Source organism: Falco cherrug, chromosome 11, assembly GCF_023634085.1.
Source record: "Falco cherrug isolate bFalChe1 chromosome 11, bFalChe1.pri, whole genome shotgun sequence".
Classification (NCBI taxonomy): domain Eukaryota; kingdom Metazoa; phylum Chordata; class Aves; order Falconiformes; family Falconidae; genus Falco; species Falco cherrug.
Window position 1 is genome coordinate 6,946,355 of NC_073707.1, and position 24,269 is coordinate 6,970,623.

A 24,269-nucleotide genomic window follows, 5' to 3' on the forward strand; every position below is an offset into this window, starting at 1 on the left:
GGGCCGCGGCGGCTGGGCGGCCCCACGGACACTCCCTCACGGGCCCTGCCCCATGGCTACCTCAGGGGGCCCGCGGACCCTCCCTCACGGCTGCCCCAGGGGCCCGCATCTGCCCCACGGCGCTCCCAGCCCGCTGCCCGACCCTCCCTCACAGGCCCTCCCTCACGGCTGCCCCAGGCGCCCGCCTCCGCCCCACGGGCCCGCCCGCCCGGCTGACTGAGGGACCCGTGGATCCCCCCCCATGGCTGCCCGAGAGGTCCATCGACCCTCGCCTACGGACCCTCCCTCACGGCTGCCTCAGGGGGCCCGCGGACCCTCCTTCACGGGCCCTCCTGCACGGCTGCCCGAGGGGCCCGGGCCCGCCCCGCCGGCCATCAGTGCTGAGGGGAGCGCGGGGCCCGGCGCAGACACGGCGGCCCGACCGGGCCGCTGCACCGGCGGCGGGGGAGGGAGCCGGGTCCCGGGGCCGCGCCGAGGCCCGGACGCACCAGCTCACTGCGGCAGTCCAGCTCGCGGTCGAGCTCCGCCGCGCTCAGCCGGTGCGCAGGCGGCTCCGCGCACGGCTCGGCCTCGGCTCCCGCGGGGCAGGCGCCCGGCTCCAGCGCCGCCTCCATGGCCGGGACCGCAGCGGGCCGGGACCGCCGGGACTCGAACCCGCGCCCGGGGCCGCCCCCACCCCGCGCAGGCGCAGCGCGGCGTGCCCCCGCCCCCGAGCCGCCTTAAAGGGGCCGCGACCTCCGGGAGCGACGGAGGGAGGTGGTGCTGCTGCTGCACGAATCCTTTTATTGGGAAATCCCGCGTCCGTTCCATGACGACAGCTGGAAAACCAGGCCCCGGCCCGACGGAGCGTTAGCCTCTGAGGGAAGGAACAGGGAAAACGTTAGGAACAGGTAAGGCAAGGAGAGGCAGAGCTGAGCACGCGCCGCACCGCACCCCTCCGCAGCCGCCGTGCCCCAGCTAAAGCCTGGGGGTTTGCTACCACCCCCGGCAGCCTGGGGCCCGGGATTCGGTATTCCCAGCGCCAGTCTGCAGCTGCGGCCCTGCGAAGCCAGAACAAAGCAACCCTGTAGGTCAGGAATCGGGTGAGAGACAAAAGTCTTAGGGAATATGTAGCTGATTTTCAACAAGGCAAGACCAGGTGTAACAAGATTTGGTGCCCGAGCATTTGCGTTTTCTTTTTAAAACAACCTGGAAGAGCTGAGCAGCATGTGCAGCTAGTTCTGTATTTTGGGCATTTGAGACAGAAGAAAACCACGCAGGATTTGCAAAAGCCCTCACCAAGCCGGGAGGCAAGGGGAGGGGGCAGTACCAACAAATGCAGAATAAAACACATGTTGGAAGGATAAATGCTTGTGGTTCAGCAATGTCAGGCACCCAAACTACCCTGGACTCTCATTTGTGCCTACATACAGTGTTCCGAGGTGACACTAGCCCGTGTGCTGATCCACCCGGGGCTGGGGGAAGAGCCCACCTTGTGCCCAGCGTGCCCGAGGCACAGCAGCAGCTGGAGCGTTGCATAGGGTTCCAGCTTCAGCAAAGGTGGGGACTAAGGGCACGGAGCGACCCCGCAGCCTTACCTGGTTGGCCCTCCTGTCATTCTTCCTGAAAAGCAGCCGCATTTCCCTCCTCTTGGGAGAAGGCTCTGTCTTGTACCTGACAGCAAGAGCACGTGGATGAGCGAGGAACATCCCAAGTGTCCTCTCACCCTCGAGGTGAGCATCTGCCAGGCAGGTCCTCACATCCCACCTCCAGCTGAGCAGGAACCAGTCCTCCGGCTGTCCTCAGGGCCAGGCTCAGCTCAGCAGTGAGAGGAGAGGACCTACCTGTCCACGGTCACCTCCTGAGCTCTGAATCAGTTGACTAGCAAAAGCTGGGGGGAAAGCATTCACAGAAACTGGCCAGCCAGCACCACCAGAGCAAGCTGCCCAGTGGAGGCAGCTTGCAGTTCCAACACACCATCATCTGTGCATTAAGATTAGCAGGTTACAGACAGGAAGGTAATTTTTGTTCCTCAGAAACACTGTTAGTTCAGGTGTCCAGTTCAGGAGACCACCCACAAAGAGACGGTCCCTGTGGCCGTGGCTGCGCAGGCTGGCTGGGCTGGGAGCGGTGGGCCTGGGGCTCTCTCTGGTTTCAGCTCCAAGGACCACTCAGCTGCTCTAAGGATACTGCCTGCACCAGCACTGCCTGGGCAAGGAATGTGGAACCAAACCGGGGTGGTGACACCCAAGACATCTGACAGCAGATTTAATAACAGTCTAAATAAGTCATCAGTGACATAGAGGAGGTGACTAGGGGACAACAGGCGCTCAGGTATCTGAGAACTAGGGAGGAATTAATTGATACTGCCCCATGGCGAGTTCAGAACAAAGGGTGGGCAGCGCTTCTTCAGTAACACCGCTCCCAACAACCCCCGGCCGGCAGCAGGCTGCTGGAGCTTGCTGGTCTGGCTCTAGGCACTGACACGGAGCTCAGTGCTGGAGGGAGGAGAACATTTGCCATGCAGTAGCCCAGGGCTTTCCAGCAGGCACTAGAGACTGCGCAGCCACTGTGCTACAGAGCTGCTGAGAGGCAGATTGATAGATCACGCAGCAATATCCAGAGTACAGGCAGCAGGTCCCTGCAGCCGCAGATTAGTGAGAGAGATCGGCCGAGCTCCAAAAGAGGCTCCAGGCAGAAATCCACGGTATCAGTCAACACCAGGAAACAAAAATGACTAAGACAGCAATGAACTGTCTGCCACCACAGCCTGAGAAATGCCAACACAGAGACCTGCCAGAGATCCTGGAATTAGAAGCCAGCTAGGAAGGTAGCTTTAAGGAATAAAAGACATGCTTAGGGTAGGTAAACAGGTTGAGAGAAGTCACAGTAGAGTTTCTCTTTCATCCTGCAGAGCTAGATGATAGGTACTACTTTTCCTCTTGGCAAGAGGACAGAGGTTTTGAAAACCACAGGCAACTACCCCTTTCAGCTTCCTCCATCCAGGTAGGCTCCACCGGCTTGCGGACACCCAAGCAGCGTGCTAACCAGATTTCAGAGTCAGTCCAGACAAAAAGACAGGATTTTTGCAAGGAAGTAACTGTTTTAGAGCTGAGGGCGCTGAACCTCTCCTCTGGCATGCACATCCGCAGGTATTTAAGGATTTAGTAACTGATTACCACCACACGCTCTCCTCCGTGTTCCAAAACCTTCCTTTCTGCTGCCAGCTGTTCCAGGATGGTCTTCCGCAGCAATGGTGCATTCACTCCTCTCACAACAGCTACTAATTCTCCTCCCTGAAAGGTGTGAAAAGCAAATCAGTGGGTGCTCAAGTGGTGCCCTCCCGGCTCTGGAAATCACTGCAGCACATCATGTCTGATACTATGTACCAGGCCCTCCGGGACAGAGCTGCTTTGCTACACAACAAGAGGGAAACTGTGGAACAACTCTCTTTGTCATTCCTGATTGCTCTTAGCAAGAACCAAAGCAGCTTGTGAGAGGGGTGAGGTCCGGCAGTAGCAGGAGGCTGAACCTGAGGACCCCGCAGGGCAACACACATGTCCACACGCTAACGTGGCGTGAACGCTGCTCACGTGGAGTCAGCCAGCCACAAGACCCTGCGGACACATACACGTTTCAGCAAGTCACAGGGACCCCCGAGCATGAATCATAGGGATTTTCATGACTAAGACAGGAGAAAGGGCCACGAAACACAGCCATCCATCACAGGCTACATGGGCCTCCCCGCAGGGTAAAAAAAAAAAAAAAAAAAAAAGCTCAACAATCTCTAGCTGAAGAGCTCCTGTAACTTTGTGCAAGGTCTGCCTCTCACCCACCTGCACAATATAAACTGTTCTACTTCATTCATACTTTAACCTCTTCTTTTGTTGTTTATAGTTTTGGTGGTTTTGTTGTTGGTTGGTTGTTTTTTTTTAATAAAACAAAATTGCTTTATTCTGTTTCTTGGTGGCAAAGCAGCAAGGATTTAAATGTAAACTCTGGGTGTATGTTCTTATCCATGCAGCACTTTATCACCAGTAGATACCAGCAGATAAAGAACAAATAAAATTGTCCTGTCACACAAGAAAGAAAAAGAGTATCCCTCAAAAAGTACAGTTGTTCCCACCAGCAAGTCATGTTTATTGCTACGCAACTACTGTAAAAATATTTTTCACTCACTGAATAAAACAGAAAGGCAGGCTTGCATTTTCCTCTGTATTTTTCCAGAGCATCGATGGAATCAACTTCAGCCTAAAAGGAACGTAAAATAAGTCCGGTATTTCTAGAAAAGCATTTCTGCTTCAGAGGAATACACACGCAGTTGCCTGGACTCAGACGAAGCCACCCTCAGCTGGCTGGCACGCGCCCCCAGGTACAGCAGAACACCTCCGGGCCACTGATGGGACAAAACGACACTGGTCAGAGCCAGGGCCACGGCCACCTCCAGCTGGGTGCCAGCGACCCGGGAAGCAGGCAGATCCCTCCCGCAGGAGCTGGAACAGCAGCCTTAGTGGGGCAGGGATACCCGTCTCACAGCAGCTCGCCTGAGTGCATCCCAGAGAAAAAGCCTGAAAAAATGAAGCCAGGACCTCTTGTCTACAAGGGGTGAGAGAAGTGACAGGAGGGGCTATGGTGGCCAGGGGCAGCAGCAGGGTGCAAGGAGGGCTGAGCAGGGGCCTCCACCAGAAACCTCACTGCCCTCGGCTCTGCCAGCAGCTGAGCTGGCCTTCGGCCAGGAGAGGCATTTAAACACAGAGTCACCCAGCCAGCGAGGGAGGGAGGGACAGCTGAGGGGCTCCAGTCCAAGACCCTGCCCAAAGCAGGGCCAGGCGCAGTGTTACAGGAGCTCTCAAGGCTGCCGTAGTTCTGGGCACCTCCAAGAATCAGTGCTCCACAGCCTCCCTGGGAACCCGGCCCAGTGTTCAACCACTCCTACACTGATTACTTTTTCCTTCTATCTGCTTGGGTTTCCCCTGGTGTAACTTGATCGCATTGCTGTTGTTCTTTTGCTCTGTACCTCGGAGAAAAGTCTGCCTTCTCTGTTAACCCCCTACTAGACACCGGTCCCGTAGTCTCCTCGGGGTGAGACTCTCCCTGTACATCAGAGGGACACGTATGTTAACGATTCTGCCTAGTGTTACTTGTTTACGCAGAAATCTGAAAAGTACAGAATAGCTGAAGCCTGAAAATTCTTGGTGAGTCCTTACCGATGTAACCAAGTGTCTGAGGTGGCGGGCTCCCTCACACAAGCTGAAAACTCCTGAAAAAAGCACTTTTTTCTTTTGGGCTGAATACCGGAAAGATAAATGACTTCAGCCTTTAGTTACCTGCTAATTTCAGGGAACTGAGTATTTTAAGCAGTGCCAAATTAGATCTTACCACAGCAAAACACAGGAGATCACTGTCAACTTCATTCCTTATTTTTCGGAAAAGATCCACTGCTGTTTTGCATGGACCACACCAGGTCTGAAATGCATCAACAACTGCAAGCAGGACAACGGGTACAAACGAAGTCAAAATGGGTCAGACGTAGACCAACAGGCTGGTTTGTGCACTTCTCCACTTTGCAGCATAATCATTTGGAAGGGTGCTAGTGTAGTAAGAAGAATCATGAAAACCTCTGAAGATTGAGGTCTCCTTCCCTAGGATGGTGCTGCAGAGGTCACCAGAGAAGATTTGCCTCATGTCCAGCCAAAAGAACCCAAAACATCCCCCCGCCCCCAAAAAAACCCATCCCAACAAACAAACAAACAAACAAAAAAAACCAGCTTGTGGCTGTTGCTCCCGTAGATCTGTCTGGAGTGTGGCAGGGCTCCTGTTGAGCCCTGGAGGGGCTATGGATTCAATTCTGGAGTAGAAACTGTTACACACTTTCAAGGTTTCAAATGCTAGATCAGAGGATGAAACCACATTATAAAATAACAAGCTAGTAACAAGGATATGGAGATGTCTTTAGAAGAAACACTGACATGGCTGTGACCTTGGAGGCACCAGATTTTCTAGGGAAAACTGCTGCACAGAGCACAAGGCTTACCTGGCAGCCCCCTAACCCCCACCCTTGGTACCAGAGCTGTTCCTTGCACTGGGGACAGCTGTTCCAAGCGGCTGGCTGGACTGGAGCCTCCAGAAGCTTCTGCACCAGCACTGCTTTGATTGCATGATATGTGGGACAGTACGTAATGACGACTACAGCCTCCAGATGGTCTCACCTGTCAGTGTGTTGCTTTCTTCCATCCAGGGCAGGAGGAATGGAGGGACTGACTGAACATCCCTATCAGTTGTAACTGATTCCTAACAGTACTGGTGTCCTTTTAACACAGAACAAAAGCAACCTAGTATGTTGACCAAACACTTACCAATGAGTCCTTTGAGACACAGCATTTCTTCCCAAAGCTCCTGGCTATTGATGTTAATCTGTGTGCGAAAATTTTACAAACACAGTAAACGCGTCAGGAAGCCAGCAGGTACTACCTGCCTGCTGCAGCATGTGGACAAGTCCCTTCGTGCTTGCACTGAAGACAGCCCTGCCTGCCTGAGGCCGTATCACCCGAGGTATTGCTCAGGGAACCCTTTTGACCGCAATCCTCTCACCAGCTGGGCAGGGCAAAGCTGGGCTGGAACATGGGTGGAAGACCCGCGAGACAGACAGCTAAAGTCAGATACCCTCACTCCCAAACTCTCCTTCCTTCCTCACCTCCCACGTGCTCTCGCTGTTACCTGCGCCAGCTCTGACAGACCCAGCAGCGAGCTCCGCAGAAAATCTTACTGGGTTAGAGCCTCCTGTCTCACAAGAACCGCAGAATGGCAGATGGAAGGGCAGCAGCACCCAGGCAAGAGCAAGCCCTCCCGTTTGGTGGCAGCAACTACTTGAACAGTCTGGCTGCTTGGGAACCCCAGACTTGGATCGTAGAGAGACTAAGAGTTGTTCTGGGGGTGACTGGGGACAAGCCCCCGTGCCCTACCAGGGCCTCAGCTGACTGACCAGGGCCGCAGCTGCGCAGAGTATGGCACAAGAGGGAAGGTCTGTGAGATACCCACACAACCTCAGGGGGGTTTTTTGGCACTCTCCTGCTTTTACGGCAGCACAACTCTTTGCGGGGCCACGCAGCAAGATCCAGGAGCAGGGAAGGGCTCCAGCTGCTCCCCCTGTGCCTTGCCTCACCGTGCCGCTCTGCAGGTGCACGGGCACCGGGAAAAGCAGCAGGCAGCGGGGATGCGGGACCCTGAGCTCCCCACCCCAGCACTCCTGCTGTAAAAAAACACAAACAGCTACCGTGCATTTGCTTAAATGGAAGTCTGATACATAATGATGTTTTAACACAGGCTAGCAGCTAAAACAATTAAGCGCCACAGGCAGATGACCGCCTGCACTGGTTCCCTGCAAGGCTGCCTGGATCACGGCACAAGCAGCATGGGCTCGGACAGCCACACACGCACTGACACCTGGTAGGTCCCAGCTCAGTGGGGGCCTCCCAGCAGAGCCAGCATGGAGCTCAGCAGCAGCAGCGAGGTGCTGGGCTGGGCTGGGCTGCAGCATTGAGTGCTGCTTCAACACACTTGTCTCCAGCACACGTCCTCCTTTCCTCGCACCTATTTCAGATCCAGCCCTCATCGCATTTTGTAAGCCAGGTGGTTCCCCACCAGCAGTTTCTCACCCTGCCCGCACACAAGCCATACTACTTCATTAAGATGTTTCAGCCTTTTGATAAAACAAACCAGCAAATACCCGGCTTTCATGGTGTCTGGGCACTAGAGGGTGGTCTGAGCCCAGCATGTCCTTACCTGAATTACCAGCTCCTGTCTAAAGACTTCCAAAAGGTAGTGAAGAAGAAAGCACAGAAAGATCTAGGCTGGAAGGGATCTGTGGAGTCCTTAGCGTAACCTCTGCTCAGGGGGCAGCATTAGGAGAGGTTGCTCAAGGACTTACCCGGTCAAAGATGCCCTAGACAGCTCCATACATTGTGCCGTGTACCGTATTATCCCACACTTCAATACTGTTACTAGAAAGATAAAGATCTTTAGCATCTTCCTCATCTTACAGGACTTGCCCCTCAGTATGTACTTAGAAAATTACAGTAAGTTTAAGGGGGAAAAAAAAAAAGGCTTATTGAGAAATGTAAGATCTGATTTTGTTCATCCTGAAAACGAAGATTCCTAATAACTTTCTCAGTTGGCATCATTAATCCTAACTACGTTTAGTCTGCACTGGAAGACAACAAGTTGCAATAAGGCCAACTGTTTTACAATAATTAACACCAACGTGCATTAAAGGACTGCTAAAATTGCAAAGTCAAGAATTCCAAGAGTGGAAAGTCCAGCACAAATTAAATGGGCTCCTACACATTTTCAGGTGTCACTGGAGATCAGGGCAGGGTTTCCCCAGGAGCCCACCGCACTCACACAACAGGGAGTTGTTCAAACCCCTCCCCCTCTTCTCCCATCTAGTACATGGCCCCAAGCTTAATTTTTTCAGAGAACATTTGCAGAATTAAGAAATTTAATTATTCCAGATATCAGTGGTTATAGGACCATCCTCAGAGAGTTTCACAGAATGTTAATGAGTTCAAATGATTTATGATATAATTTGTGATAATGACTTCAGCCATGAGTTCAGCTGATGGACGCAAAGTAATGCCAGCATCCTTCAAAGTGCTTTGCTAATTCGGATGCCCTGTGGCTTTTCTCTAATATGACCAGAACTTTTCTAGGACGTCACATCACATCACAACCTACATGAGGTTCAGCTTTCATCTGCAGATGTGAATAATCACATTTTTGCAGAGCTAGACCCAGCTTTCCCTTAGCTGCCAAAGGTGCAAAGTCTGGTTGATGTAATTTTCCCCATTGCACAGGAGCACAGTTGGACCAGCAGCAGCGGAAACCATTTTTACACCTTCATAAAGTGAACCTCTTTCTCCTACACGAACGTTCACATTTTCACTCCATGCTTCCCCATTTTAACAGTAAACAAACAGGGATAGGGAATCCATAACCTCCTTCAGTATTTCTCTTGTGAGGACTAAACTTGTTTCAAAATTTGAAGGAGACCTTCATCACCTCCTTTGGTTTCTGCATACTAAACTGCCCTCAGCAACCCCCTCCCCTAGGCGGGTGGTTATAAAGGATCATTCGGTCACCTGCACAGTGAAAAATTCCTCCGCGCATCATTGTGAGATAGGTTTTTCAGCCTTTAAATTTTTCATGTACCTCCTAATTTTCCACCTTTACAGCGATCTTTTTAAGCAGGTGGCCTGCTCAGCTCGGTGACACTTGCCATTCACACCCCCTTGCTTTTCCCAGTTCCCTACTTCCAAATGTCCTCTGAACAAGCGTCCCATGAAACACAGATACATTTTGATCTACGAAAGCAGCCAAGCCCGTGCCAGCTCTGCAAGGCGTCCTGCAGCCCGTAGCAACCTCCTGCTGCACCACACAGCAGGACTTTGGGGAGCCGATCTGACCTCCCAGGCGCTCCCGTACCCCCCACCCGCCTCTTCCACCACAAGGACCTCACAGCAGGGCTCTGCCAGAAGAATCAAGAGATACCTCAAGGCTGAACTTCGTCCTTTGTACTTACTATGAGTTTACAAGGTATTTTAAAACCCTCGTTCCTACTAACCTGCGATACTAGCTCCTTTTTCTTTGCGGCCATCCTTCAGCAGGAACAAAGGTCCTTGGAACAGCAGCCCCAAGCACAAAGCGCCGCAGACGGTCTCTATGTGAATCCAACTGCTGGCCAACCTGCACCACCGAGAAAGCTTTTTACCTGTCCTTGCTCCTCCACCCAGGATGCAGCACCTACGGGGCGGGAGCAGGGCTGGCTCAGCGGTGCCCACGGCCTGGACGCAGCTGTTACTCGCTTCCAGAGACCCCGCAGCTGCCCCCTCCTCACCCCGGGCGGGTGGCAGCGGCGAGCGGCCCAGCCCGGGCCTGGCAGCACCCGCAGAGCAGCTGGCAGCCCCCCAGCGCTGCTATGGCAGCCCCCCCCCGCACAGCCCAGCCCAGCCCAGCCCAGCCCAGCCCCTCCAGTGCAGCCGGGAGGTTCGGCTCTGTCCCCTCTCCAACCCCCCTTCCAGCAGCAGCTGCGGTGGGAGCCCCCCGCCTGCTCTGTGCCTGCCAAACCTGCCCGGCTCCCCCCAGCACGCTCCCCCCCGCCCCGGTTTTTCCCCTGCCCCTACTAAACTGGAGGCTCCGAACAAGCTGTGGGACGCAGACACGACCGCCCCAGCACGGAGCGGAGGGGACAAGCTGCTGGCCCCACTCCGAACAGCCGAGTTTTTGAAGGCTGGTGGGGGGGTTTATTTGCAGTGAGAGCGCGGTGCCGGCGCAGCCCCCAGGGCGATGCTGGGCTGCAGCTCCCCCCGTCCATTCCCGTGCCCGGGCACGCCGGGCTCCAGCCGCAGGCCTTGCCGGGGCTGCTTGGTGGCACGCAGCGCGTGACGGCGGGTATCCTGCTCCTCCGGCTGGCCAAGGGTGCTCCTGGTTGGGAACTGTTAAATCTCCTCGCCCCCCCTGGCGAGCCGAGGGGTCCTGGCTCAGCGCCTCCCGGGGATGCGCAGGGGCGGCCCTGCCTGCAGCACCAGCTCAGCAGGGCAAACTGCACCCCTGGCTGCCCCCAGCATATGTAGAAACAAGCCTCCAGTGAAATCCTGGTGATCTTAAGCACCACAAAATCTCTGCATGTTTACACCTATCATGCGCTTACATTTTAGGATTATCAATGACAGTCCCTGTTAAACCCATCTTCTAGTCCACAAGAATCTAACCTTACGTATTCAATTATTCCTCTGCCTGTTGTGTCACTGCTTCCCAGCACTTTCACAGAGGCACAGCAGCTATTGCAACGGTTAACATCTGTAAAAATAAATTTTAAAATAATATGAGATGTTTGCCTGAAGAGTACACTGGCAGAAGACACTTTTAAACAGGTCACTGGGCTTCTCTCACTATTACAACACACATCTGAGACTGGAACAACCGCCAAGTTGTAAGTCTCCTTTGACTTTCTGTGTGGGAGAGACTACTCTCAGTGTGGGCTGGAGGCGGTGGGGAGCAACCAAGCGTACCACCTGTCTGCCAACTCGCATGCCAAACTCCATGCAGAGGTATTTACTTCTTTGCCGTAACCTCTGAGAGAAGGACCCAGATATAAAGAGTGGACATACCAATCAAAATTGATCAGGACCGGTTTTCAAAGAGAAATGGCACAGGAACAGCCAAAATCCTAGTGATTTGTATTCTGTCCACACAAACTTTGCCTTGGTTCTGCAAGCAAACCTGTAATTCACAAGACACTGCTACCTAAAGTGGGCAAAGATTTGCCCCAAATGGCAAATGAGTTTGCTCCCTCTGTGAATCTCAGGCTATCAACTGTCAGTCTGGAGAGAAGCTGGCACAGAAAACTGAGATTTCTCCATGAAGCTGAGAAAAATCTAGATGTTCTGGTAAAGTTCTCTTTATTTACAGTATTCTTCTTTTTGTACATACCTATAGCAACATCAAAAATTATTCACAAAGCTTAACTGAATGTAAAAATGTTCTCATCCAACTGTATGTCCTATCGGTATCTGTGGAAAACGCCAATTGTTCTCATGCAGCAACGAGATTGTCTGAGCATTGTTTTTTAGTTTTACTGGTAGAATTTTAGGAAACCACCTCAAAACATGTAACAGATACTTACCTTTTTTCTGAACACCTTTAGGCACGGAAGTTTTATAGAATCAAACTCAGATTTGCTTTTAGAAACATGAACTGGGGGAGGACGAGAAGAGATATGTAAGAACTTGAGCTCCTAAACGTATACAGCAGGACTGCAAATTTATGTCAGATGCACACTTACAGTTTTGCAATTACAATACTTGCCTCAGAACTTTTTTCTCAGTTCACGCAAAAATATATCTGAATTCTATAAACAAGGTTTCACTTCTGAGGTAATGATACTTATCAAGTTCTCACATATTTTTACTTTCCCTTTTGTTCAGCCCCCAAGGTCCATCATGAAAAATTTGCAGAAGGACATTAAAAAACTGCCAGTCACTTACTGCAATGCCTGGGGAAAAAGTGTCAGGTGCTCACTTTTATTTGTCTTTCAAGAGTGGAAGAAATTACATGACATGTATATATTCGCCTTTGCAACCAAGTGATAACAGTTATCTGATACATAGCACATTCAAATTCCAGGCCAAACTGTGGTCACATATTCTGACACAAGTAGTTAACCTCAAAAAAAAAAAAAAAAAAAAAAGGCTATCACAATTTGACCGTCTGATTAGAAATCAAAGATTAAGATACTTATCAAAATTGGTTAGCAAAGTTACAGACATCTCTTCTTGCTGCAGCCTTCCTGAAGTTCAATGTAACAAAAGAATGATTTGGTTTAAGACATTGGCTGCAATCTTCAGCGTGCCTGTTAGTGCTATGTAAATATAGTGTTTGGAGACACTGACGATTAAAACTATGGTCTAAACTGAAATCAGAAAGTAGACACGGGAAGAAAGCAAGAACCTGAACTGCATGAAGGAGAGCTCCCTGCTGCCCTCATTTGTTCCTATGCGTATTTAACTGTGAAGCCACTGGGGTCCCATATTCCAGCCTAACCTTAAAACAGCCGTCTTTGTTTGTAGTCCTATTTTTTTCTCCACACTTACAGGCACAACTTCAGGAATTTATGGACAATCTAGGCTTCTGAATGCAATAAAATACCCTCACTTATTATCCAGGTATCCAAATCCATGCAATTGTGTATATCTGCTTATATACAGAAAATCTGTAGTAACATTACTGAGCTAAAAAAACCAAAACAAAACCAAACCCCCAATTTTTCCATCCCTTCCCTACTTAACACACCCAGCTGATCTTTCGTGGAAATAACTTGTAAGTCGCTAAACTATATCTGTAGGTAAAGGATGCAAAACAGAAGCAATCCCTTTATCACTGCTTGTCAGCTCCTTCCAGTCTCTTAAAGCAGAACTTCTGCAACATACTGTTTGCTCTCTATTGATGTTACTGATCAGAACATTCTTATCACCAGTGAAATAAGCTAATCCCTCAGCAATTATCTGAGCAAGTTCTTGGCTAGGAAAGCAATAGCTTATACCTGCTGATATTGCAGCCACCTGTTCCTTTCCAGAAAAGTCAACAGTCATGCTAACTCTGAAGTATGAGCTTTTCTTCTAAAAATGTGAAGAAATCCAAAACAAGCCAGTTGACCCATTTCCATGGATTTGAGCATGTCATCAGTACCAGGTGACCTTGTATGGCAGTAAAAAACCCTTGGACCTTGTCAGTACAGAATGCGCTGCTTATAATTTGGGGGCTACTGTCTCCCTCTATTTTTCTCTTTAGAAAGGAAGTATAATGTAAGTTAAGCTGAAGTTCAGAAATGCATATATTTTACTTAAAAACATTCATCTGTTCAAAATTCAAAATAAACTTTATGGGATACAACAGTTTGGTTTTTTTTTTTAAATAACATTTCATTCAAACTGTATATAATTCATTGAAGTATTCGTACAGCAAACAATGGTTAACCCTTGAAAACCTGTAGAAAAAGATTTTCACACAAAAAAAAAGAAAAACAAAATTGAGGTATCACACCCACACACATTCACCCAAGCACACGTGCACACCCGAGCACACGCACACACATCCACACACACAGGCTGCAGCAAAAGCAGAAAATTGTAGGCCCAAAAGGAAAATGATGACTGATTGTTCTATCCGAAAGTCCAGGTAGCTCAGGAAAAAAAAACCCAAAAAAACCAAAACAACCCCCCAAGAGTCCTCTGAGTAAAGAAACTACCTCAAGAAAATTCTCAAGTGCACTGGAGACCTGATCATTTAAACTGTTTCTGCAAAGCAGCTCCCTGCACCTGAGAAAAATGCAGCCCAAGGTGACTTGTGCAAATATAAGGAGTCAGGAGTATCTCCTGCTATTCCTTAAGTAGACATGAGGGGTGTCCATAGATTCAATTAGTCTTTGATCATGCAAGATACTGCTGGAGTGCTGTCTTCGCCCTGCAATAAAGGAACAACCTGTGAATTATTGGGGTTTGGCTTTAGCATCAACAGCTTTATGTACAAGACTATGCCTCATGCCAGCAAGAGAGGGAGGGTGAACAAGTGAGGTAAAAGGAAGCCGAGCCGCCGGCTATTCAGTTTGGAAGAATCTAGTCCGTGGTGCAGAAGCGCTCTGTGTGGGCTCTAACAACTTAAGAATCCACCTTGCATCTAAGAATAAGATGATCTAACCGAGCGTATTAGATGCTTAGCATAAACCAAGCAACTTTCAAGTATGGTGGGGCTTAAGATGCGTGTTGAACTGCATTATCAACATCCCTTACTAAAACTCCTTAAGAACTATAATTATGAAGAGCAATTATTTTTCTGTACTACAGATGCACCATGAAAAGCAGATCTTCGAGCTGAAATGAAAGGTGTTGCAACTCAGAACGTATTAGAAGCACGTTAGTCCTGTTAGGAATACCAGCCCTACCAAAAACATACCATGAGGCGAGAAGGAGAGAAGGACCAGCAGCCAGTGTAATACTGGAATTTATGTGATCTAATGCTGTGCAACATCTCTGTTTGGAGAAAAACACCTCCCAGAAGTCTAGGGTTACAGTTTCATCATCGCCTCAGCTAATTCAGTGTTTTCCTACCACCTGAAGTGAGCAGCCTTGCTCTTCCTTTCTCCCCCACGCGTCCCAATCATGCTATCGTGACCCTGACAGACTGTTCCAAGATCCGATACTACTCGGCAATCCAGAAGAAGATTATTTAATTTTTTCTTCCGAGTTTCCTGCTGTGTTCACAAGCTATACCAGCTCCTCAAGGGGGCTGATGAGGCAGAGCTGGGATATGGTAACAGTGGGAGCGGGCAGCCAGAAGAAACAGGAGGGACAGAGACTTGCAACAGTGCTAAGCGCAATCAGCTCCCTTAAATCAGTCTCTTAAAACCAAGGCTTAAGTGTTGACAGGCAAGGCCCATTTAGCAGAAAGTATTTTTACTGGTGTAAGTTTTACTCATATTTCTCACTGTTTGAAAACCCTATTTAGCTTTTCTGTAATTTTCTGTGAGCCTGCTTACTGGTATCTGTATGTTCCTGATTAGCACCTTCAATACTGATATTCTGACATTGATTTTAAACAGAGAAGTCCTAACTTTACTACAAAGACGTCTAAGAACATTGGAATACCTTCCATAAAAACAAGAACCCCAAATTTAATGCATTTTAAAACAATGCACAGTTCTGAGTGGTGTTGTCTGTGTATGACCTCTTCCAAAAATCAGATCAACTCCTTTAGTTCATGAAAGAAATGCGGGCTGTTACTAACTGTAGGTGGGGATAATTGCAGAGAGAACATAAAAAACCAGAAACTGTCATTAGCTATTTTGGTTCTATGTCTTTGTGAAGAAGCTAGACTATCTGTGTGGATACTGTAATTAATGAGTAACAGAACAGATATGTTAGCAGTTACTGTTGAACTTGATTAGTTTAAAATAATGTAACTGAGATTAACAACAGTGGTGATCCTGTATTACCTTTTAAATTCATAGTGTTACGTGATGGTGTACCATTATTCCAGTCCTCTGGAACTTTGTTAGTAGTCCAAAGTTTACACAAATATTTGCGTATCAGTGAGATTTCAGAGAGGATCCTCCACTGGTTTACAAGATTTTAAGTGTAGTTTTTCTATACTATTGAGAACTTCATTAAAATTCATTAAACTCCAGATCAATTCAAAACCTGTTCTTTCAATAAGCATTCATCACAATTTCTTTATACACCATGAAATGCACTGCAATGATAGCCATTTTCTGTGGAAATTTTCTATCATCAAAAGAATTCAAAAATAAGACACTTCTTTAATAAAAAAAAAGATTTCCCTCTAGTCTTCTTTTTTGGATTTTTGTTTATACTCACTTGTCACACAGATTTGGATCCGATGACTGACTCAATTTATGTAGAATATCTACTATTCCCATGTCTCGTAGTTTATCTTGGCGTTCTTGTGAACCTACAACAGTAAGTCACATTGTTGAGAATACCACCAAAAATAAAAGTCTGCAGAAGAAAGGAGTGGTAGCAGAAACCAGCTTAAAGGAGGGGTACGGAACACAGTTCAGCTCAAACTCAGCAACAGAAAAACTCCCTCAGCTGTGGCTGCTTCCCAAGGGAAATAGAGTTTCTTTTTTAGTACTCCATATGTGTATGTTTAAAGAAAAGAAAATTTTGAAGGCAAAAAATCTGAACACATTTTATCCTGAAAAAGCTTGACTTCACCTGGTTTATTCTCATCTCTCTGATTTGGATGCAGAGAACATTTAATGGGAGCTGTGTTTCTGAGTCTGACTTGTAGCACTGTATAATGCCAGTCTAACGAGCAGAAAGCCACCAGGAGCGCAGCCAAGTGCCACACACTGAATGAAGTTCTGTGATCCAAGAGATATGGAGTAAGTTACACAGTAGGGAAAAATCAAAAACAAAGTAGACACACTGATTTCTTTGCTGAAGAGCAGCATGGTGAACTTGAGCGTCTGTAAATCATCCAAGAAAGTCCTCCTCCCAGCCCCACCGCTCCTCAAAGTGCATCACCTCCCACCACTCCTTCCCTTGCCATTTCTTCCAGCTCCACACTGCTGCCTCCAGCTGCCCTCTCCACGCTCAACACAAACACACGTATTTCTCTGTGCAGCAGCATCCTGCAGCTCCCTCCTGGTTGCTTTCCATTGTTCCAGGCCATGACTCTTCTTATCGAATACCTTCCCCATTCCTTCCAGTTCCACCCAGAAGTCCTTTGACTGATTTCAAAGACTCACCGACCAACCCATTCAAGCCATCCATGCTGGGGAAAATTCTTTGCAACTAATCCCCTTTCTAATCCATTTATCCTCTCCAGTGAACCTGTTCCCTCCAACAATGAACTTCCACAACCTCCTTAAGGCTCGGAAGCTGGAAGCTCCCTTACTAGGATTCTCTTTCTCTCCAATGGTTTTCAGATTTTACAGAAATGCTACAGGTGGAAATCTCCTACTGTATGACTATCATCAACTATGTACTGACACTCTCTTCTTGTGTCTCCCCTTCCTGCCCCAGAACAGCTCTCTACACTTTCCTCAGTGTCCTCCTGACCACTCTCACTTATTCCATATTACGCCTATAACGATGTCTCCCTTTACGTTTTGGATCCCGCTGTGCTGTGTACTGCAAATACCGATTCCTATGCAACACTAGCCTTTTGGTCAGGATAGTAACTTGTATATGCCTTAATAATGAGGCTTTCTTACCTTCTTCTTCATTCCATATGAGATTAGATACACAGAACATGGCAGCAAGCTGAAGTTTCGCATTTGAATGACTCTAAATATAGAAAAACAGTACTCAAGTTTAGATGAAGAAATTAAGAAATTCTCACTTACATTTTGGCATTCATCCTGTAACAAACATGGTGGGAGAGTTGAGACTAATTCTTATCTACAACTTCTCTCAAAGTTAGTGCCATAACATAAGGCACTTGAGTAGCATTCAGTCACTTCCTTCCAAATACTTATTGAGGTCTACAAGATACCCCTCTTCCAAGATCATGAGATGTTTTCCATGTAGAGTTTTTACAGGTACTGCTTACGTCACTGTGACATTCTTATGGGAAGCAACCACTGGATTTTCCTTTTAATCAGATCTTCAGTACACCCCTGCCATACAGAACTGTACTACGTGATTTCTTGAACACAACTGGGTATATGAAAGTTAAGTGCATGATACTGAAGAATTTACACAACAAAATGCTAAAGTACTCTCTTTCATTCCTGCAGAAGAGCAACATAAAAAACATTTAAGACAAATTCCCCATACCATGTAATATTTGATTTTCTGTAGGATATCATCATTGGTCATAATCAGTTCTTTTGCCGTCGTCCCATCTGCTATATTGGCAAGTATACATAATGTCTGAAAGAGAGGAAAAACTGTTAAGTTATTTGGCAACAGATCACATGCACACTCATACAGTTTCTCTGACAGCTCTGAACTTGTAAAAACCAATTTATTTAATTAGCTTTATTATCTCTAATCCAGAGTTTCCAGCTTGCTTACATCTGGGGCCAATGCCAAAGAGTTAACAGCTGCGGATGAACAGCCCTGGCAAAAAGCAGACATTGCCTTTTTAAAGTAAAAAGCAACATTCGTTAATTCATTTCAATGAGTAAAATTTTAAGTGTCTCATAGAAACATGCAGCATATAGAAAAGATTAAATACACTGGAAAATAAAGCAGTCTATTCTGTATCAGTGGCTAGGGAAAAAACTAAAACCAAACGTATCCATCTGGTTCTTCAGGCCAGGAAAAGGAAAAAGAGAGGCCTATCTGCTGATCTAGCACAGTAATAACTTCTTTTCCACAAGTCTCACCCCTGCAGAGATAACTCAAACTACTAAGGCATCTAGTTATTTCTTGCCAATTAGAGAATCCATCCTACAGAATAACCTTGAAGCATCTAGGCTCATGTTGCACTACATACACATGACATTAAGACTTGCACAGGCAGCTTTCCTGGTTCTCAGGAGGCACTGGGAGATGCTCTACAAATTTCTTCCCAAAGAGCTGTGGAAGAACTTAACCATCTCTTCTGGGCGTGCAGGGATGACTACAGGAGGACACTGGAGAATGGCCAGCACCTGTATGATGCCCGTGTCTAAGCTGCACCACATTCACGTCAGCAGTTGCAGAGATTTGTTACTTCCAAGCAATTAATTACATACTGATGAGCCCTGTCAGTGACAGAGGTTAAGTACTGTCCTGCTAGAAGTATGTGTTCTTGCGTGCAGATAGGCAGTGCTGGATGTATGACTTGACTGAAATAAAAGCAAGCTGCTGATCACACCACAGGGACAAAAAAAAACGCTCCGTGTATAAAAGCCCCAAACCCTGAAGGCTGTATCCCACCCTAATCTACTAGCCCTTTCCAAGAGCACTTCTCAGAACTGATTCTCCTCCAAAATAATTCTGAGAGGCTTGGCAACGTAAAGAACCTTGCAATGAAGGCCATTCCTGTCACTAGAGCTTTATCAGGAAGAATTATTCAGAAAGACGCAACTCATTAACCCTCAGCTGTTTCAGAACCATGGTATCACTAAACTTGTTATCTATTAAGAATCATTTGGTTGTTGGTTTTTTTTTTCTAATTTTGCACTTAAATAGCCATAAAAGGCCTATTTTCTTCAGCCCATTCTTCATTGAGCAGAGATTTAGACCAGTCTGGATTTAGCTTTACTTCTGTACTCGTTTGCCATGCTCTTTGCTACTAATATCCATCCTAAGCCAAAGCAACTCTCTAGACTCTCCCACAGCTTCTTGCTGCCCCATTCTTCATCACCACATGCCCTATATGCAGAAGAAACATGGTTCTCCATCTGATTGTCTTATCTGTCACAATAATTAATCAGCCAAATTCTGCCCATTTATCCTCTTACTTTTGCCTTAGCATCCCTGCAACAGGTATCCCTGTACACAGACTCCCTTAAGCTGCCACCAAGCCAGGGATGTTTTCCATACAGGCCACCTCCTCTTCCCTTCTCCCTCTTCTCTTGTATACTGCTTAAGTTTTAATTTGTCAGGGCATGTTCCTTCCCGCTTTTTCCTGGGCTAAACCAGCCGACTCATTTCTCTGCTAGTATCTCTCCTCCTCTAATTGCTGCTGGCTCCTGTAGGCACCCAAGAACAGCTGAGTTCCTGCACCGCCCAGCAGAACACGCATTACTGCCACAAGGCGGCTGATGACTGTGTTCTTCATCACTGACTGCTCCAATGGCTGCTACAGGAGCAAATAACCATGATGCTTTCCCCAGCATGAAATACTGGCTTCTTTCTCTTGCCTTGTTCCTTCTGTCCCCTTTCTGCCATGCAACTGCCTTAGGTTCAGTTCTTCTGCTCTCACATACAGTGCTCTCCTCTTTAGCAAACCGACATTTAAAAAACCACTCTGAATACAATTCAAATACATTTACGATAATCCATTAGAAAGAACAGCACTCCTGTAGGTACTAAAGTTAAGCTGACAGATCTCAGGAACATATTCACAGCTCATCGTAACCCCAAACAAAAAGGACAAGCTGATAAGAGTAAACATTCTTAGCTGTTCCTTAAATTTCATTCTGCCAAGACAACATGAAACAAACAAAGAGTACCTGCTCTTTGACTTCTATATTGTGCTCCCCTTCCAGAATGAGGGTCACTGCTTGCATGATTTGCTTCCCGTGAGTACTCATTATGTGGTCTATGTGCTGCCAAAGCAATAATGAAATACAATCAACATAACTTTCCAGACCAAGAAGGGGCATTCCTACTTGAATTACTCTAAGTAAAGAGTAGCAACATCGCACAAAGACCCTAGCTCCTAGCAAGGTCTCCCAAAAGCAAGAACTTATCACAGCATAAACACTTCATAATATTCCTCTTCATTTGAAGTTTGGTCTTGTTTGAGAGATATGGGCCTTGGTTCTGATTTCACTGTAACCTGCAGAAAAGACACTGGTTTCCCAGTTGCACGGAGGCCAGTCTGAAGACTGAATCCTGCTGGAGCCAAGCTCTAAGCATGACGCTGCAGTTAGAAAGAACCACTTCTGGTAACAGGGAGCTATCAGAGAGGGGTAAGGAAACTGAGGTTTCTTATCCGGTATTTGCTACTCTTACTGGAACACTGTGACCAGGTCCGATTATCCACATTTCAAAAGTCTGAGAGGGTTCAGAGAGATTAGCCATATACGTTACTTATTGTTTAGGAAAACTGTCTCAAGTTAAAAGACTTACAGGTAAAAAGTCATTTGATCACAGATGATAAACACCTACACTAAAATAAAAATGATCATTAGGTGTAACAGAAAAAGATGAAACTCGATCTACTGGATTAACCGATAGCAAAACTCAAAGAGTGACTGCAAACAGCCACCAGAGATTACCACCACATGGCACACTACAGTTTTTTAAGACGTTAGAGATTCTTGTAGGACTTCTTAAAATTGCTAATAACGAGACCTCATTCGAAAGCTGCTGGATGAGTTTTTCTGGAGTGAGTTTTGGACAGAGAATGGGAATGGCTGGTCCTGGCTCTAAAACATACTACAGAAAGTAGGTGAAGCTGGTATGTAGTTTCAGATTAAGAACACCTTAAGTGATAATGAGACTCTGCTGTCAAGAGCTCAGGGTGAATTTAATGAATGAGTGTTTATTAAATATCTTTTCACATTAAGACAGAGCTAATTTTCTATGAAGCTTATTGAGACTCAACGAGTACAAATATCAGAAGATTTTTTGCAGTGACCTTTTTATGGTAGAAACACAATACGTGACAAATGCACAGTAGAGGCTTCGTGGTTTTTTTCCCCCACAAAAATGTTGGCTTGCCAAATGTTTGCTGCATGTTTTCCCTCTGTTCTTCACAGGGGATTACCCCTTTCTTTTCCTCCACCAATATCTCTTTCTCCCTGTCAAAAACAATTCATGGGCTTACATTTTCAAACCATTTTATTTCAGTGTGTAAAATGAACGTATGCATTTTGTAAGTGCACAGTCCCACAGTCAAATTCAAAAAGCCAATACTATCTATATAGTTGGGTAAGAACAGAAATATTTCAGGTGTCAAGAAAGAAGAAACACAGGTATCCTTAAGCTAAGCACTGCTCCACACATTGACTCAACAGTGCAACGCTCTTATTGTTGTTCTGGACAAGTTTCACAGAAAGACTGTTAGGAAAATAATTTTGCTGAAAGCTAAATGCAATGGAATTGAACATTAAATGTAACTGTCTAGCTCTATATTTGATCATAATTACAAAGTTACAGTGGACATAGATAACTCTTTCAAATGCTTTCTTATGCAGATTTGTACATTTGGTTACAGCTACTTGGATAAATCCAAAGGCCTCAGTCATAGCAGTATGTGGAACATTAATCTTAAAAAGAAAAATAACCTGTCTTACAAAAAGGTATTGTATCGTTTCCATGTTTGATCGGCTTTCAGAAGAAGGTGTGTTTGCAGCTCTACTTACTGGGCGAGTAGACAGAAGATTCCTGAGCAGTCCCAAAGTTTTCATCAGAACATTTACATCAGAATCAGAAAGCAACTGGAATAACTGCTCTGTACTCAGACCTCGTAAGATATCTGATTTGATCTTCTGTTCTGCTTGAAATGCCACGTTCTGAAAGAGACAGATATTTTTTGCTTGAATTTCTACATTGAACTTGGGCTTTCACTTTTCTAGTAGACTATTACCTGCAAACATATGTCCCTTCCTAAATAATCTTGCAAAGGTCATAATTTTTATGAACTGCTATACAGTGAATTAAATTCCCACACAGTCTCATGGCTGACCTCGTTATTACCTGCTTTTATTTGTCCCCTGGAATGCTACTAACACTACTTAACTGTTTCCCTGAATGATCCTGGCAACCAAACTGGTATCAGAATTGAAGTCTTTATTTTATTTTATGGACTAACTAATGAAGTGTTCCAGGCTGATACTGTTTTCCTTCTGTACTTAGGTGGGAAAGACAAGCCGGATTTCAGTGATGTTATTTTTAATAACAACTGATGAGTTCTTTAAGTTACATTCACAAACTTCTTAAGAAGCAAAATCACGAGCAGTATTTCATCCGTGTGTTCTGCTTACCATTAAAGCCCAAATGCCGTTCACTCGCAAGGCAAGATTTTCACTCTGTGTTAAACTACATAGAAGTTCTATGGCTCCTGATTCTAAAATGGGCTGAAATGAAGAGGGGGGGGAGGAAAATGTCTTTAAAACACTACTTAGACTAATTACACATATACAAAAACGTAAATACAATACAAAAAAGGCTTGCTTATTATCTTATTCTTGAGTATACAACATGTCTAGTCCACTCACATGAACTGGCCAAGCCACACCTTATATTCATGAGCATTAAAAGGGAGGTTTTCAAGGAAAAATTCAGATCAAGATGGCTTTATTCTCGTGTGCATGTGTACATGTATACACACGGCCATACACGTGTGTGTGTATATATATATATATATACACACACACACCTACTGCTGTAATACTACACGCACATCTGCCACACTCACACAAGCAAACAGGTTTTCCACAACAACCTTCAGCATGGGACTGCTCTGCAAAAACAGTCTTCCTTGAGCAATCACATCTTTTTGGGTATCAAGCAGGATGCATGCAACTGTTTAAAAGAGGTTACGGACAATGAAAGCTGCTTGATTATCTTTGTTGACATTTAATCTTTGCATTTACTAATCAGATCAAACCAAAATCCAACAGAAAAACTTTGGCATAATGAAGAAAACCGGAGACTCTTCTTGATGATCAGATTGAAATGCAAAACCTTGCAGCATCACATCTTTAAATGACAGGATAAATATCACGCACCTTTTCTTTCCAGCTGACTAATGTAATGAGAGTTAAGTTTGGACTAACTGCTTTCAACCTGAACCAAATTTGAAGTACTAGTTTTACCTAAGACCTGAACAGCTCACGTGCTAAAAGGATTCATCTGATGGCTTATTCCACTCTAGTATTTAAGGTGTTCCTTTCTTCCAGAAGTTACTGCTTCAAAAGCAGTGAAGTTTTTTACCTGTGTTTTGGGGAAGTTGTGTGGTTTTTAACCCAGTTAAGAGCTGAATTAATCAGAAAACAGGAATGTGTGGAAAAGACAGCACTTTGTAGGAACAGGCTCGTCTCAGGGAATAGCAGCAGGACTGTAACAGAACCCTGCAGGCAGCAGCAGTTTATGCCAAAGTTCACCTGGTCCCAAGCACTTGTGCCCTGCAATGCCAGTGAGTTTGCAACGGATCAGATAGCTGGCTGGCTCCTAGGAACTTCTCCACAGCCACAGCAGAGGGGAGACATTGCAAAACTGGTTTTGACTCAGCTCTTTTACAGGGTAAAATACAGATCTGCTTCAGCTTTGTTTATTTTCTGAAGCAAGTGGTAGTGTACATACAATTTTCAAAATACTATATAGGGAAAAAAAGGTGATATATCAAATAAAGATCAGGTGGTTTATAGATGCTTTCAAATCTATTGTTTCCAAATATGCCTCTGTTTTGCATATTTTGTTTTAGCAATGATGTTTTTTACATGAACCACATGTCCCAACAGAAAATGCAGTATTTCAATCGAATGTGAAGTGGAAACACTACACTGACTGGGATATGTCGTATGAACAGGGAAGCCCACAGGCCAGTGAACTGTGCTTGTGTTACTTCAGTTAATATTCGGTCTCACAGACCTGACTAAAACCACC

The 24,269-nt window shown here is 46.3% G+C and overlaps 3 protein-coding genes across 13 annotated transcripts in view; all 3 read right to left on the reverse strand.

Annotated features, from left to right (window-relative positions):
• Positions 1–678, reverse strand: part of VPS8 (VPS8 subunit of CORVET complex) — an 85,497-nt gene extending 84,819 nt beyond the window's left edge. For 2 of the 3 annotated variants that reach the window (XR_008734547.1, XM_055724123.1), the window contains exon 1: positions 489–672. Coding sequence is in view for 2 of the 3 variants with exons in the window: in XM_055724123.1 (XP_055580098.1) it covers positions 489–614 (126 nt within the window). In the remaining variant the exon portion in view is untranslated. Of the gene's footprint in view, positions 1–488 lie in introns of all 3 variants that reach the window. The other variant, XM_055724124.1, reaches the window with a different exon arrangement.
• An 85-nt stretch (positions 679–763) lies between these two features.
• Positions 764–9,714, reverse strand: NME9 (NME/NM23 family member 9). Its single transcript, XM_055724128.1, has 7 exons — positions 9,599–9,714; positions 6,336–6,393; positions 5,359–5,462; positions 4,159–4,230; positions 3,159–3,275; positions 1,578–1,653; positions 764–856 (listed from the first exon to the last, which is right to left on the reverse strand). Exons 1-6 carry the CDS (start codon positions 9,629–9,631, stop codon positions 1,594–1,596), a joined length of 444 nt encoding a protein of 147 aa, XP_055580103.1. The 5' UTR covers positions 9,632–9,714; the 3' UTR covers positions 764–856; positions 1,578–1,593.
• A 2,313-nt stretch (positions 9,715–12,027) lies between these two features.
• The window catches only part of ARMC8 (armadillo repeat containing 8), an 86,815-nt gene continuing 74,573 nt past the window's right edge, over positions 12,028–24,269 (reverse strand). For 6 of the 9 annotated variants that reach the window (XM_055723325.1, XM_055723322.1, XM_055723326.1 and 3 more), the window contains 7 exons: positions 22,646–22,738; positions 22,025–22,174; positions 20,165–20,260; positions 17,835–17,930; positions 17,270–17,342; positions 15,906–15,999; positions 12,028–13,995 (listed from right to left, as the gene is read on the reverse strand). In XM_055723325.1, the coding sequence (XP_055579300.1) occupies positions 13,962–13,995; positions 15,906–15,999; positions 17,270–17,342; positions 17,835–17,930; positions 20,165–20,260; positions 22,025–22,174; positions 22,646–22,738 (636 nt within the window). In that variant the 3' untranslated portion in view covers positions 12,028–13,961. Of the gene's footprint in view, positions 13,996–15,905; positions 16,000–17,269; positions 17,343–17,834; positions 17,931–20,164; positions 20,261–21,297; positions 21,461–22,024; positions 22,175–22,645; positions 22,739–24,269 lie in introns of those variants that run through there. The other 3 variants (XR_008734382.1, XR_008734383.1, XM_055723323.1) reach the window with 2 other exon arrangements.

Coding starts and splice junctions, on each gene's coding strand:
- NME9 (XM_055724128.1), bottom strand. CDS start 9,631: ATGGCCGCAAAGAAAAAGGAGCTAGTATCGCAG. Junction 5,463..6,335: donor GTGTCTCAAAGGACTCATTG/GTAAGTGTTTGG, acceptor TCCTGCTTGCAG/TTGTTGATGCATTTCAGACC. Junction 4,231..5,358: donor ATCTCCTGTGTTTTGCTGTG/GTAAGATCTAAT, acceptor CGTTCCTTTTAG/GCTGAAGTTGATTCCATCGA.